At 45.3% G+C, this 13684-nt stretch overlaps 1 protein-coding gene across 1 annotated transcript in view; it reads right to left on the bottom strand.

The window, feature by feature from the left end:
• The window catches only part of HIP1 (huntingtin interacting protein 1), a 146336-nt gene that overhangs the window by 49646 nt on the left and 83006 nt on the right, over nucleotides 1–13684 (bottom strand). Inside the window, exons 14-17 of the mRNA XM_040423462.1 lie at nucleotides 12221–12404; nucleotides 10890–10978; nucleotides 2942–3058; nucleotides 1457–1558 (exon numbers count right to left, since the gene is read on the bottom strand). Coding sequence (XP_040279396.1) covers nucleotides 1457–1558; nucleotides 2942–3058; nucleotides 10890–10978; nucleotides 12221–12404 — 492 coding nt within the window. The remainder of the gene's footprint in view (nucleotides 1–1456; nucleotides 1559–2941; nucleotides 3059–10889; nucleotides 10979–12220; nucleotides 12405–13684) is intronic.

The raw sequence follows: 13684 nt of genomic DNA, 5'->3' as shown, positions 1-13684 counted from the left end.
TCCTCTGGATCATCTAGATGGTCATTGGCAAACTTCAGACGGGCCTGGACATGTGATGATTTGAGCAGGAGAACCTTCCGTGCAATGCATGATTTGAAACCATGACGGCGTAGTGTTCTACAGACAGTGACCTTTGAAACTGCGGTCCCAGCTCTCTTCATGTCATTGACCAGCTCCTCCCTTGTAGTTCTGGGCTGATTCCTCACCTTTCTTATCCTAAGTGATACCCCACGAGGTGAGATCTTGCATGGAGCCTCAGTCCGAGGGAGACTGACAGTCGTCTTTAGTCTCTTCCATTTTCTAACAATTGCTCCAACAGTTGATCTATTTTCACCAAGCTGCTTGGCAATTGCCCCGTAGCCCTTTCCAGCCTTGTGGAGGTCGACAATTTTGTTTCTGGTGTCTTTTGACAGCTCTTTGGTCTTGCCCATGGTAGTAGTTGGCGTTTGACTGACTGTGGGGTGGACAGGTGTCTTTAAAGAGCTCAGACAGGTGCTACTAAGTTAGATTAATGAGTGGAGTAGAGGTGGACTTTTTAAAGGCACAGTAACAGGTCTTTGAGAGACCGAATTCTTGCTGTTTCTCAGGTGTCCAAATACCTATGTTCAGCAGTGCAAGACAAACAAATTCTTAAAAAATCATACAATGTGATTTCCTGAAATTATTATTATTTTTTCATTCTGTCTCTCAGAGTGGGAATGCACCTACAATGTGAATTTCAGACCCCTCCATGATTTCTAAGTGGGAGAACTTTCAAAATCGCAGGGTGTTCAAATACTTCTGTTCCTCACTGTATGCTGTGTGGGGATTTGCTCTGGTAGACAGGCTAGCGGACGCAGTATAGAGGCAATCACAAAGTCTTTAACTTAAACAGTTCGTGTTTATCCACACATAAGGAAAAGCAAAAATGACCATTCACAGTCTTAGTGTTAGTTCACACCATGCAATGTCCATAGAACAAAATCTTCACCTGGTTAGCAGTTTTACACCTGCAGTCAACAGCAGGCTTTAGGGGCCTGTTTCCAGGCATGTGACTCTCAGCCCTTTAGCACGGCACAACTTCACAGGTCCCAAAACACAGAGACTCCCCAGCTTCTCTGTCAGATGGAGGATAAACCACACCCAGCTGAGATTGCTGGCTGGGTTTTTTATATAGGCCAAAAAGATCCGGCCTGGAGCGTGGGGAGAAGCCACCCACCCAGCACTTTGGCTACTCCCAGTAAGAGACGGCCCGGATTGGCTTTACAGCCATACTAACAAAAAACACTGTCAGTCAGCACTAGCTGCCGCTGACACTTAAAACTACCGGCTGTTACCTCATCGAGGCCGGGAATCTCGGTGACACATACCTTCCATCAATGACGGCCCCTTGTGCCTTCCTACAGCTATTAAAGAACATGCATACCATTGTGATAGATGGGAGGACCCCTGCTGTTCTGCTCTCCAGTCATCTTACCTGTTTAGAGGTCTCTAGACTGCCCTGGAGGAGCTGAACTTCCTGTTTCTTGCTCTGTAGCGCCCCCTGTAACTCATCCATCTGATGAATCTGCTCTTGTGCCTATAAATTAAAATCAGATTGTGGATTATTTATCTGTGTTCATCTATGACATCGTCACGGCTCGATAGAAATAAACTTTCCATATGTAATGAACATTCCCTGCTCAACACTTTCAATAAGTGGGGATAATAAAGTCCTCTGGTTATATTGGGATTTACTAAGATGGAACCACTATAAATGGTCTACAAATGAATTGATGCTTCCCTTCTCTCCCGAGACTGGTTATCTAGAGCTGTAACATCCTGCATTGCACTTCATTAGGTTATCCCAGACTCCTGCTGCTTATTTTACTTGCTTATTTTCCAATCTATTTGGCAGACTGCAGTGCCATCACTTTCTATTACACTATTTCCATTGGAAAAGGGGTCCGGCCTCAGACAATGTCATATGTCATTGTGTATGTCCTATTAGGCCGTGCAGTAAAACGCAGATGCTACAACCAAAAGTGTCCTCCGGCATCTGCAGGCCTCATTGTTCTCACTGATTTTAACGACCCCCTGATACCAGGTTTTCCATGCGGCAACAAACAAGCATTTACATTGTGTCTTCCTGGCAGACAAAAGCTCATTGTGGAGGTGACTACTGAAGGGGCCACTTCACTGTACTTGTAGGGGGAAGCAGTAATGTGAGAAATGGCGGATCAAACTGAACAATCCCTTTAATCTGAGATGAATGAAGATCCCATGCTGAGTACATCCAATCTAATGCAATAGAAGCACTATGCTTACATTGCTCCGGAATGTAAGGCTAATGCTACATGGCGACTTTGGTCGTGACAAGTGTCATTGTGTAGCAGTGCACAGCCATTAAACTGAAAAGGGTGACACACAAGTTGCAGTGACCACAACCCAATAATTGCAAAAATACAAGTAGTTTCAATGGCTGGACTGCTACACAGAGATATCTGAGTGCCCGAGCGGTGTTGCAGGCAAGATTGGCATGTAGCCCAAGCCTAAACATCTGCACACGAGGGGCTTGAAGACTCACTCTTAAAGGAGTTGTTTCATCACAGAAAACCTTCTTTAAAACAGGTCTTACAGAGCGATCAGCTGATAAGTGGCAGCTGCAGAGGAAATGCCATTAATACATGGCAGCCATTCACATGGAAAGCTGGAGCCCGTCAGAGAGCTCTCTGCTCTGTCTCATAGAATGAGGTCCTGAATGGCGGGCCCCATCTACGATGTCCATGTGCCCTAATAAAGCACATGGATAGGGGCTGTTTTCCTGGGACCACCACATTGTCTCACCTTCCTCTGTGTATGCTCTGTCTCATACAGAGAGGTCCTAAATGACAGACCCCCCTCTTTGATGTCTATGTGCCCTAATAAGGTACATGGATAGGGGATGTCTTCCTGAGACCACCACGTTGAGGGATGTTCTCACCTTCCTCTGTGTATGCTCATTCACACGTTGGTAGGAATCCTCCAGCTCTTTTTTAGAGCGTTCCATGTCCCCCAGTGCCTCTCGAGCCAAGGTCATCTGCTTTGTGACTTCAGCATTCTAGCAAAGGAACAAAAAAAGGTAGTGATTGAGTCTCCATAGACAAAAATCACCCAAACACAATATGATTATAATTTAGTGAGCTTGATCTCTGTACAATGAAGAGTTTATAAAAAAAAAAGAGTATCTTCAACATTAACAGAAATGTCCAATTTTATGGACAAAGAGCTTCACCATGGTTTAAAGGAAAGCTATTTTTTATTATACATTACTCACAAAAAGTTAGGAATATTTAGCTTTTGGGTGAATTTTCAGGATTTAGCTTTACAGGTGAATTCAATCTGTTCAATGTTTCAGAACTTTTTGCACAACTTGCTGCACTCTAACTTCAGCACCGGCTAATTTACTACATTTTATATCTGGAAACAGGCGTGAAAGAGGAGTCCAAACTACTCCAGCCCCTGACTGCCAGAGGTGCACCTAATTTATGAGAAGGGGTGCACCTAGTCACAGATTAGGCAAATCCTCCATCAGCACAGGGAAGAGGGGAACAAAGACAGTCATAAACTCCCTCAGACAGAAACCTCGTACCGGATCTTGACACTAGCATATAGAAGTAAGACATTTGGCCTGAGAAACTCAGACCTCATTGTTGACTCTATTGTTTCCAAGGCACAAACCTGATCCATCTGAAGCCCAGTATAAAGCACAATTAAGTCACCAAACTGATGTGTTCCCTCTAAGAGCTCATGCACACGAACGTATTTTCTTTCCGTGTCCGTTCCGGGTTTTTTTGTGGACAATATGCGGAACCATTCATTTCAATGAAGTTAATCCGTGTGCATCCCATTTCCATAAGTCCGTTCCGAAAAAAAATAGAACATGTCCTATTATTGTCCGCATTACGGACAAGGATGAGATTGTTCTATTAGGGGCTAGCTGTGTCACGGATGCGGGTGGGAAACTCCACACCGAGCACAGGAGGAAAGGGGAAAGGAACGAGGCCTGGAAACTAGTGTAAAGGAGAAGGTGACCTCCTAGAACAACCCTAATCCAAGTCCTGACTAACTATCAGTATGAACTGACCTCGAAGGTAGGAAAGTTCATACATAGGAACCTAGAGCCCTAACACACTCTGTAGGGCCCTGGTATAGTGACAGGACTTGAGACAACCTATTCCTCCACCAGAAGGATGAACAGAAGTCTCCCTCAGGCCTGGATACAAAAGACAGGGAAATACAACAAACAAAATACAAATAGGAAAGACGATACCTAACTTCACGTGGAGCAAAGGCAGCGCCAGGAGCTCAACTGAGATCCAACAACCAGCAGGCCAAAGTCCAGAAACTGAAGCTATAAACCGCACCCCCAAAAGGGGTAAGCAGTAATAAATGGGGGAAGTTAAATGACCAAACCAACAACACCTGCAAGAGGTGTGGTCATTACCAAAACAACACAGACACAAATGATCCACAAGGAACCATTCAGATTAACCCACGTGTTGCCAGTCTCTCTGATCTTCTGGCTCCTGTCACGGGAGTGTCCGTGACAGTATCCCCCCTTGTACCGGTGACCTCCGGGCACCCAGGACCGACCTTAACAGGGTGAGACTTGTGAAAGGCCTTCACGTCAGATGCCGGTACCCACATCCTCTCTTCTGGTCCATAACCTTTCCAGTGGACAAGATACTGAAGAGATCCACGGAGAACTCGAGAGTCGATTATCTTGGCCATCTGAAATTCCAAACTACCGTCCACCATGACAGGAGTGGGTGGCAAGGTAAACGGCTCCAAAGGTTCAACATATCTCTTCAACAAAGATTTGTGAAACACATTATGAATTTTCAGGGCCTGAGGAAGTTCAAGACGAAAAAGCTACAGGATTAATGATGGCAGTGATCTTATATGGACCAATAAATCTCGGACCCAACTTCCAAGAAGGTACCTTCAACTTAATGTTTCTTGTGGACAGCCACACAGAAACACCCACTTCTAGGTCCGGACCATATATACGTTTGCTGTCAGCCACATGTTTATACTTGTTGCCCATATTCTTCAAATTATTTAGAATTTTTCGCCATATCGATGACAATGATGACAAAAAACGTTCTTCCTCAGGCATACCAGAAGTATCAGAACCAGAAAATGTGCCAAACTACGGGTGAAACACATATGCTCCAAAAAACCTTGACTCACCAGTGGACTCCTGACTACGATTGTTTATGGCAAACTCTGCCAAAGACAAAAAGGAATACCACTCCTTCCTGGGTTCTCAGATACAAAACATCTCAAGTAAGTCTTCAGACTCTGATTAGTGTGCACCGTCTGTCCGTTCGACTGAGGATGAAAAGCCAAAGAAAATGACAGTTGTATGCCCAGTCGAGTACAGAACGCTTTCCAGAATCTGGAAACAAACTGAGTCCCAGGATCTGAGACCACGTCAGAGGGAATGCCATGGAGTTTCACAATGTTGTCCGAAAAAACAGTTGTGCAAGTGTTTTAGCATTAGGTAGGCCCGGTAAAGCAATAAAGTGCACCATTTTACTAAAGCGATCAACTACCACCAGAATAACTGTCTTTCCTGAAGAATTAGGTAGATCAGTGATAAAATCCATGGATACATGAGTCCATGGTCTGGACGCGATAGGCAACGGAAGTAAAGATCCGGAAGGCCAAGTATGTGTCAACTTAGCACGTGCACAGGTGGTACAGGCTGACACATAGTCTTTAACACACTTACGCCACCCTGGCCACCAGAATCTACAAGATATGAGGTCAGCAGTGGATCTGCTCCCAGGGTGTCCCGTAAGAACCATACAATGATGTTCCTCAAACACTTTGTGATGCAATTCTGGTCCCAGAGGGAAACTAATCCGATGCGTCTCCCTAAGCCTCTAACACCTTCACCTCAAGGTCAGGGTAAAGAGCGGATATCACCACCCCTTTAGACAGTATGGGACTCGGATTTTCAAAATCACCACCTCCAGGAAAACTATGTGACAAGGCATCTGGCTTGTCTCAGGTTCAGTTGTTTGGCCAAATTTCTCTACTTTTAAGACAGATATTAATACCTCATAAAATAGTTATCAATCAACATTTCCCATACGTCTGCTTTATGTTGGCATAAATTATAGTTATAAAGTGATTTTGAGGGGATTACCTCCCATTAATGACCCCATTTTAGAAACGACATGCCTCAAATTATTCAAAACTGATGTTACAAACTGTGTTAACCCTTGAGGTGTTCCACAAGAATTAAAGGAAAATGGAGGTGAAATTTCAAAATTTCACTTTTTTGGTAGATTTTTTTATATTAATAAATTTTTTCTTGCAACACAGCAAAACAAACCTCAATATGCATTACTCTGATTCTGAAGTTTACAGAAATACCACATATGTGGCGGTAAACTGCTCTATGGGCATGTGCCAGTGGTCAGAAGGAAAGGAGCGCCATATGGATTTTGGAGGCAGATTTTGCTAGAATGGTTTTTAGGCACCATTTTGTATTTGAAGAGACCCTGACGTACCCCTACAGTGGAAACCCTCAAAAAGTGACCCCATTTTGGAAACTACACCCCTTGAAAAATATATTAGGGGGGTACTGAGCACTTTGACCCCCTAAGCGTTTTACGGAATTTGACTGTGAAAATGAAAAGTTTCATTTCTTCCAATAAAATGATGCTTTGGCCCCAAATTTTTCATTTTCACAAGGGGTAACAGGCGAAAAAGCACCCCATAATTTGCTACCCATTTTCATGAGACTTTTTGATCGCTTGTTATTACACTTTTTGTGAGGTAAGGTGACAAAAATTGGCTGTTTTGGCATAATTTTTTTTTGGGCGATTGTCTTAGGTAGGGTCTCTTTTTTTTGCGGGATAAGATGGCGGTTTGATTGGTACCATTTTTGTGAGGCAAGGTGTCCAGAAAATGGCTTTTTGGCATTGTTTTTTTTATTTTTACGCCGTTCACCTGACGGGGTGGATAATGTGATATTTTTATAGAGCCGGTCGATACGGACGCGGCGTTACCGAATATGTCTTCTTTTCCTTTTTCCCTATATTTAAAACTTTTTTTTACTTTATTTTGGGAAAAGGACACTTTTTTTTTTCTCCCACTCTGGGACTTCAACTCGACTCACTCAGGGACTAGATCCACAAAACCGCCGTACACAGCAGGAGCAGAGCTGGTACAGTGGGAGATAGGAAGGAGGCTGATTGGTGGAGATGTGGGTAGCAGGATGCACTCACCACCAATCAGCTGAACTAATGAAGAGCGGGCTGGCATCAGCAGAGCCCAGTAAGTGAAGTCGCCAGCCCGCCCAACAGTGGCCTCATGAGCTCCTTATGACAGACAGGGTCAAGGGGTCGGGGCCCCCATTCCTATGTCGCAGCCCGGGGCAAGGGGTGGGGAGCTCCCATTCATACGTTGCAGACAGGGTCAAGGGGTGAGGAGTCCCCATCCATATGTCACGTACATGGTCAAGGGACAGAATGCACACAGGGTCAAGGAACAGGGAGCCCACTTCCATAATCCCACACAGGGTAAAGGAGTGGTTCATCCAGTTCTATATGTGGTGGGCAGGGTAAAGGGACGGAGTGCACACAGGGTCAAGGGGTGGGAGCCCACGTCCATATGTCACCCATAGGGTCAAGGGGGAGCAAGCTTTTCATTGTACCTATGAAGGACTCACTGACAAGGCAACTAGGTACATCATCACTGGCATGGGCAGCTCCGGCAGAGAGTGGCATCCAGGGACTGTCTGGCATACCACCCAGGCCTCCCACTGACAGCACTGCAGGCTACTAGCAGTGCAGTGATGACAGGCGACACCCCACAAGTCCCCGATGCGGCCACCCTGCACGCTTCCCGCACTATAATGCTGTACGGTACCTGTGCGTGTCTCCTGGGATCCATATCCAAGGCCTCGGCCCACTCTCCTCCCGCGTCACACAACACAGCGCGTGTACCAGACTGCACAGCGGGCTAAGATGGATGCCCGGGCTGGCGGCAGAGGAGCGCAGTAAGTGAAGCTGCCAGCCCGCCCAACGCTTTACAACGATAGGGGAGCTCAATGGATATGCGGGCTGGCGGCATGCAGAGCACATTAATTGAAGCCATCAGCCCGCTCATAGTGCAGACTTACGGGAGTGCGGGCTGGCGGCAGAAGCCTTCAGTGAAGCCACCAGCCCGCCCAGCAGTTTAATGGCAGGCTCAGGAGCTGTTAGTGAGAGCTGCTGAGCCACCTAATTTGCATCACATTCGCTTTATAAGACGCAGTGACTTTTTCCCCCCACTTTGGAGGGAAAAAAAGTGTGTCTTATAAAACGAAAAATACGGTAATTTATGAAAAGGTGCAGGTATCGTCATAAATTAGGTTCATTCTCCAACAGTCCATGTGCCTTGGAGTGAAATTTATTCCAGTCCCTGACTGGAGTGGATTTCCGACGTAATTTACGCCTATTTCCATCATTTACGCCTGTTAATGAATTTGCAGAGGCTGATCTCCCAGTGGCGAGGAGAGCGTAAAAACGTTTGTGCAACAAAATGTTGTATAAATGTTTAAAAATTCACAAAAAAGGGCCCTGCAACTTTTTTTTTTTACATCAAACTGGCGATAGTAAATGAACCCCCTCGGGTGTGGAAAGGAAATGGTGACCAGTTTGCACAACTTTAGCACACCTTGTGCTTCCCACCCACTTTAATATTATCTGTTGGGCCTACACTGCCGAACTGTGGATCAGTATGATCACGCTTTTATTTTGTTTTACTACTTAAAAAAAATAAAAAATAAAAAAAACTTTTGTAAAGTAAAAATTTTCTTTGCATCGCCATACTCATAACTTTTTTTATAATACTATTACTAGAATACTATTACAGTCTATGGGATTCTGCGACACTGCCTGCTGAGCTATATCTCAGGCATGGCTTTTCAGGCAGTTACCTATGACAGGCCTGGGAACCTCCACAAGGCTCCAGGCTGTCATGGCAAATGATCAGAGCACCATGGGGCCCCCTCCCTCAACCTAATCTCACAGATGCTGCTGTCGCTATTGACAGTGGCATCAGAGGGATTAAGTGACCAGGTTCGGCGTCATTGCTGATCCAATCATTGCACCGGGTTCTGGCTATATTATACAGTCAGCACCCGCCATTTATGGCGCAATGCTCAGCATGTGAGCTACCGTAACTTCATACAGCCCCTTAACGCTGATCCTGTACATTTACGTGATTATGTGTTAAGAGGTTACAATAGGGTTTTCTAAGTAATAAAGGCTGCTCTAATCTACATGCCTTCTAATCTGTGCTCCCCTCTGTCATTGCATTACTGTGTGTATACAAAAGATGGCCAGACACTAGAGTATGCTGGTGAAGCTGGAAATCTAATGCCTGTGGGGTATCTACACGCACAGCAGATCAGCTGTACAAACTTCTGTGGCTGAAAAATACATTTCATACCATTCAATGGACTTCTGTAATTCCAATTCTGATGTATGGGACAGTCACAGAAACTTCTGCAACAAATCTGCCATGTGTGAATAGGCGCTCCTAAGCCTTCTCTCTGGGTAGAGTCAGGAGGTCTCCATACAGGTAAGATAGTCCGTTGACCCCACAGAAGCCTCTAAATCAGGGATGCTAAACCTGCGGCCCTCCAGCTGTTGCAAAACTACAACTCCCAGCATGCCCTAATAGCTGTAGGCTGTCGAGGCATGCTGGGAAATGTAGTTTTGCAACAGCTGGAGGGCCGCAGGTTGAGCATCCCTGCTCTAGATAGTCTTTTTACATATGCCAGTAGGAAAAATAAGGGTTTGATCTTTCCTTGGTTTCTGCAAATGTATTTTGTATCCGCGTCTGATTCGCATTTTTGGCGGATTGCACTCGGATCTATTCATTTCTATGGTTAAACAAAACAAGCAATGCAACAGCTCACTGCAAACAAAATAAAGTACAAAATTGCATCATAATTGCAAATGCTGAACTAATAAGTTAGAGAAACTTGGCAAATTGTTTTGTACAAAACACTATCTCTCTCCTGGTGCCAGATGGCTTCAGTGAGTGAGGGGGAGCGGGCCAAGCTATATACTAACATTAATTAAAATCAACCTGTGGGACAGACGAGCTGGTAGGAGTGCACGACTGGGGAGGCAGCCACACCTCCAGCACGAACTGCAGAGAAAAAAAAAGGGGGGTCAGTCAGCACATCCCAAAGCGCAGGGGCACGTTGCTATAGCTGCTTTCCCTGGATATAATGGAGGCCATTTTGGCACCGAAAATGACAGAAATTCAGGCGGATCCAGCATGTAAGTGGAACCTGCACTTTCTGAATTATATGATAGCCGCTATGGCACATAACGGGTATATTTAGTGTTAGGAACCCGTCTAACTAGAGATTGCCTTGACGTTCGGCAGACGGGCTCAAATAATTTTGTACAAAACAATTTGCCAAGTATCTCTAACTTATTAGTTCAGCATTTGCAATTATGATGCAATTTTGTACTTTATTTGGTTTGCAGAGAGCTGTTGCATTGCTTGTTTTGTTTAACAGTCTGTTTCTCAGCCATAGCAACGTGCCCCTGCGCTTTGGGATGTGCTGACTGACCCCCTTTTTTTTCTCTGCTATTCATTTCTATGGGTCTGCCAAAAAACAGGACAGCTCACGGATGTCATCTGTGTGCCGTCCGCATCGATGTGTCTGTTGCACAAATTATAGAACATGTCCTATTCTTATCCGTATTGCAGACAAGAACAGTAATTTCCAGTAAAGGGAGTGTTAGATATACGGTCCATATTTTGCGGATCAGTGGTTTGTGGAGCACAATACGAATGCAGTCACGTGCATGAGGCCATAAGGGAATTCAGGAGTGCCCTACACACAATTAGTCAGAATCAAGCACCTTTCTCAAAAGATCTGCATGGCTCTGAACCAGCTCTGCGTACTTCTCCTTCAGCTTGGTATATCGCTGCTCATTTGCTATGGATTTTCCTGTAACAGAGAAAGGAAGAGGTTAATCACTTATCTATACATTCCTTACAATCATTAGATGGTGGTTTCCCTGTGCTAGCATCAGTCCTAGAGGACTCCTTATGTGACAATACCTAACTGGACTTAAAACTACCTCCTTGTCTTTTCCTCAGCCGTCTCTAACGCACCATCTGCTCCTTGACCACCATGTCATTAAATATATGTAAGAGCTGCATATAAAAAGCCTGGATCTCTTACACAAAGCTCAGCTCTATCACAGATTACAGTAAATTAAAATCATTAGGCTGAATTCACACGCTGCGGATGTGCTGTGGATCAGCAAATGACGGCACAATATATGTAGATGTTAAAAAAAAACACGCAGTACAACTAGCATGCTGCAGATTTTCCGATCTGTACCATATCAATGTATCAACACACATAATGAGGAAGATTACCTTTACCTAAGACAGCCTAAGGCCTCATGCACACAAACGTATTTTGTTTCCGTGTCTGTTCCATTATTTTTGGGGATAGGATGTGGACCCATTCATTTCAATGGGTCCGCAAAAAATCCGGACAGCTCACCGTGTGCTGTCCGCATCCTTATGTCCATTCTGTAGCCCCGTAAAAAATATAGAGCATGTTCTATTCTTGTCCGTTTTGCAGACAAGGATAGGCATTGTTACAATGGATCCGCAAACAAAAACTATGCAACACGGACGTCATTCGTATTTTTTGCGGATCCGCATTTTGCGGACAGCAAAATACATACGGTCATGTGCATGTAACCTAAGACTGATCTGAGCTCCATCAGCCTTAGATCAGACCCCCCCCAGCCTCAGATCTGACCCTTATCAGCCTCAGATCCGACCATCAGACCCCCCCCCCCCCTAGCCGCCATCAGATCAAACTCAGACCAGACCCCCATATCAGACATTAAAAAATAAAAACTTTCCTCACTTGCTACGGACGGCGCTGCCGCTTTGCAGATCCAGGACTCACCACTCCCTGGTTTTCTTCCGGCTCATGCTGCACAGCACGAGGTCATAACGGTCCTGGCGCTGTGCGCAGTCAGGAAACAGTGCAGAGCGGGGCGCTGAAGAAGACCAGGGAGGGTGAGTACAGCTGGTGCAACGCTTGCCCTCACTTTCATGTGCCTCCTACATACTATAAGACACACTGCCATTTTCCCTCACTTTTGGGGGAAAAGTGGAGTCTTATAGTCCAACAAATATGGTGCATTAAATGCTGGCTCCTTACTTTCTATTTCAGTCAGACTCTTCTGGGCTTTCTCAGTATCCTGTCTCTTCCTCTTCAACTCCTCCAACTCTGTGTGCAGGAACTCATTTTCATCCACTGCCTGCTCTCGAAGATGCCTCTGCTCTGCTAGATCTGCCTCTAGCTCTTGGATCCGACCCTTGAGATTGCTAACCAGCCGATGACTCTGAAATGCATAATTTTATTATCAATATACTAAAGAATTGCGACTCTTTCTTGATTCTTTAAAGGGGCTTTCCAGCCAAAGAGTAAAATTAAAGGGGTTGTGTCATAGGGACTTTGATGGCATATCACTAGGATATGTCATCAAAGTCTGATAGGTGCAGGTCCTACCTCTGAGATCGGCATGCGAAAAATCCAAGTGAGCATACTCGCTATTTTCAGAAGTCCCACAAAAATGACTTGTGAGCGCACCGCACAAGCGCGGCCACCGCTCCATTCCCTTCTATGGGACTTCTGGAAATAGCCGAGCCAGTGCTTGCCTATTTTCGGAACTTCCACAGAAATGATTGGAGGGTGGCTGCGTATGCACAGCTGCTCTCCGCTTACTTTTGGGGGCCTGTTCTGAAGATAAGTGCGGGACCTAGAGGAAGAACCCACGCCTGTCTAACATTGGTGGCATATTCTCAGATGAGACAACCCCTTTAAGCAGAAGCAGGAGGTGTCCCTCACATTATTAAAGTTTTCAGTCTCCGTCTGCCATTTGTGGTCCCAGTCAGACTGGAAGTGATGATGTGCCATTCCCATTCACGTGACCAATGCAGCCAATCAGTAGTCCCAACAGTCACATGTGCAAGGACTGAAAGTCACTACAGTGGTTCAGTGCTCATGATGTTCTTGCACACGTGACCACGGAGGCCAGTGATTGGAGCACGCCATCATGTCCAGTCTGTCGAGGACTAAAAATTATGGTGGTCGGAGCCATGGTCCTGAAACGGTGGGTCTTTCTTAAAGTGAGTGACGATTTTTATCTTTTTTACACACCACAGTACCTGCCTCTACATTATTTCACTTTTTGGTCAGACAACCCCTTTAACGCTGCAGAAACAATATTTGTTAGTCCATAAAATAAAACTGGTGACTGTAGGCTACGGGAAGGCATAGAGACAGTTGGAAAAGCTGTATGGGCAGCACGGTGGCTCAGTGGTTAGCATAGGTGCCTTGCAGCGCTGGGGTCCTAGGTTCGAATCCGAACAAGGACAACATCTGCATGGAGTTTGTATGTTGTATAGTGACAGCTACCCAAACCTCGGTTTCCCTGACTTTGATAAGAATGGTTGACCATAGACATTGGCCAAAGCATGTGTCATGAGTACAAAATGCAACTGGCAATCTTCCCCAAAATGGTACACCGACCCACTGATTTCTATTGGTGCTTTAACATGGCTCCATAGTAAGGTCATATGCATGAGCACTTAATGTAACGACGTTCCCAAGACAGAGGAG

The sequence above is a fragment of the Bufo bufo genome, chromosome 3 (genome assembly GCF_905171765.1).
Source record: "Bufo bufo chromosome 3, aBufBuf1.1, whole genome shotgun sequence".
NCBI classification, from domain to species: Eukaryota; Metazoa; Chordata; class Amphibia; order Anura; family Bufonidae; genus Bufo; species Bufo bufo.
This window is presented reverse-complemented; position numbering and strand designations above follow the sequence as displayed.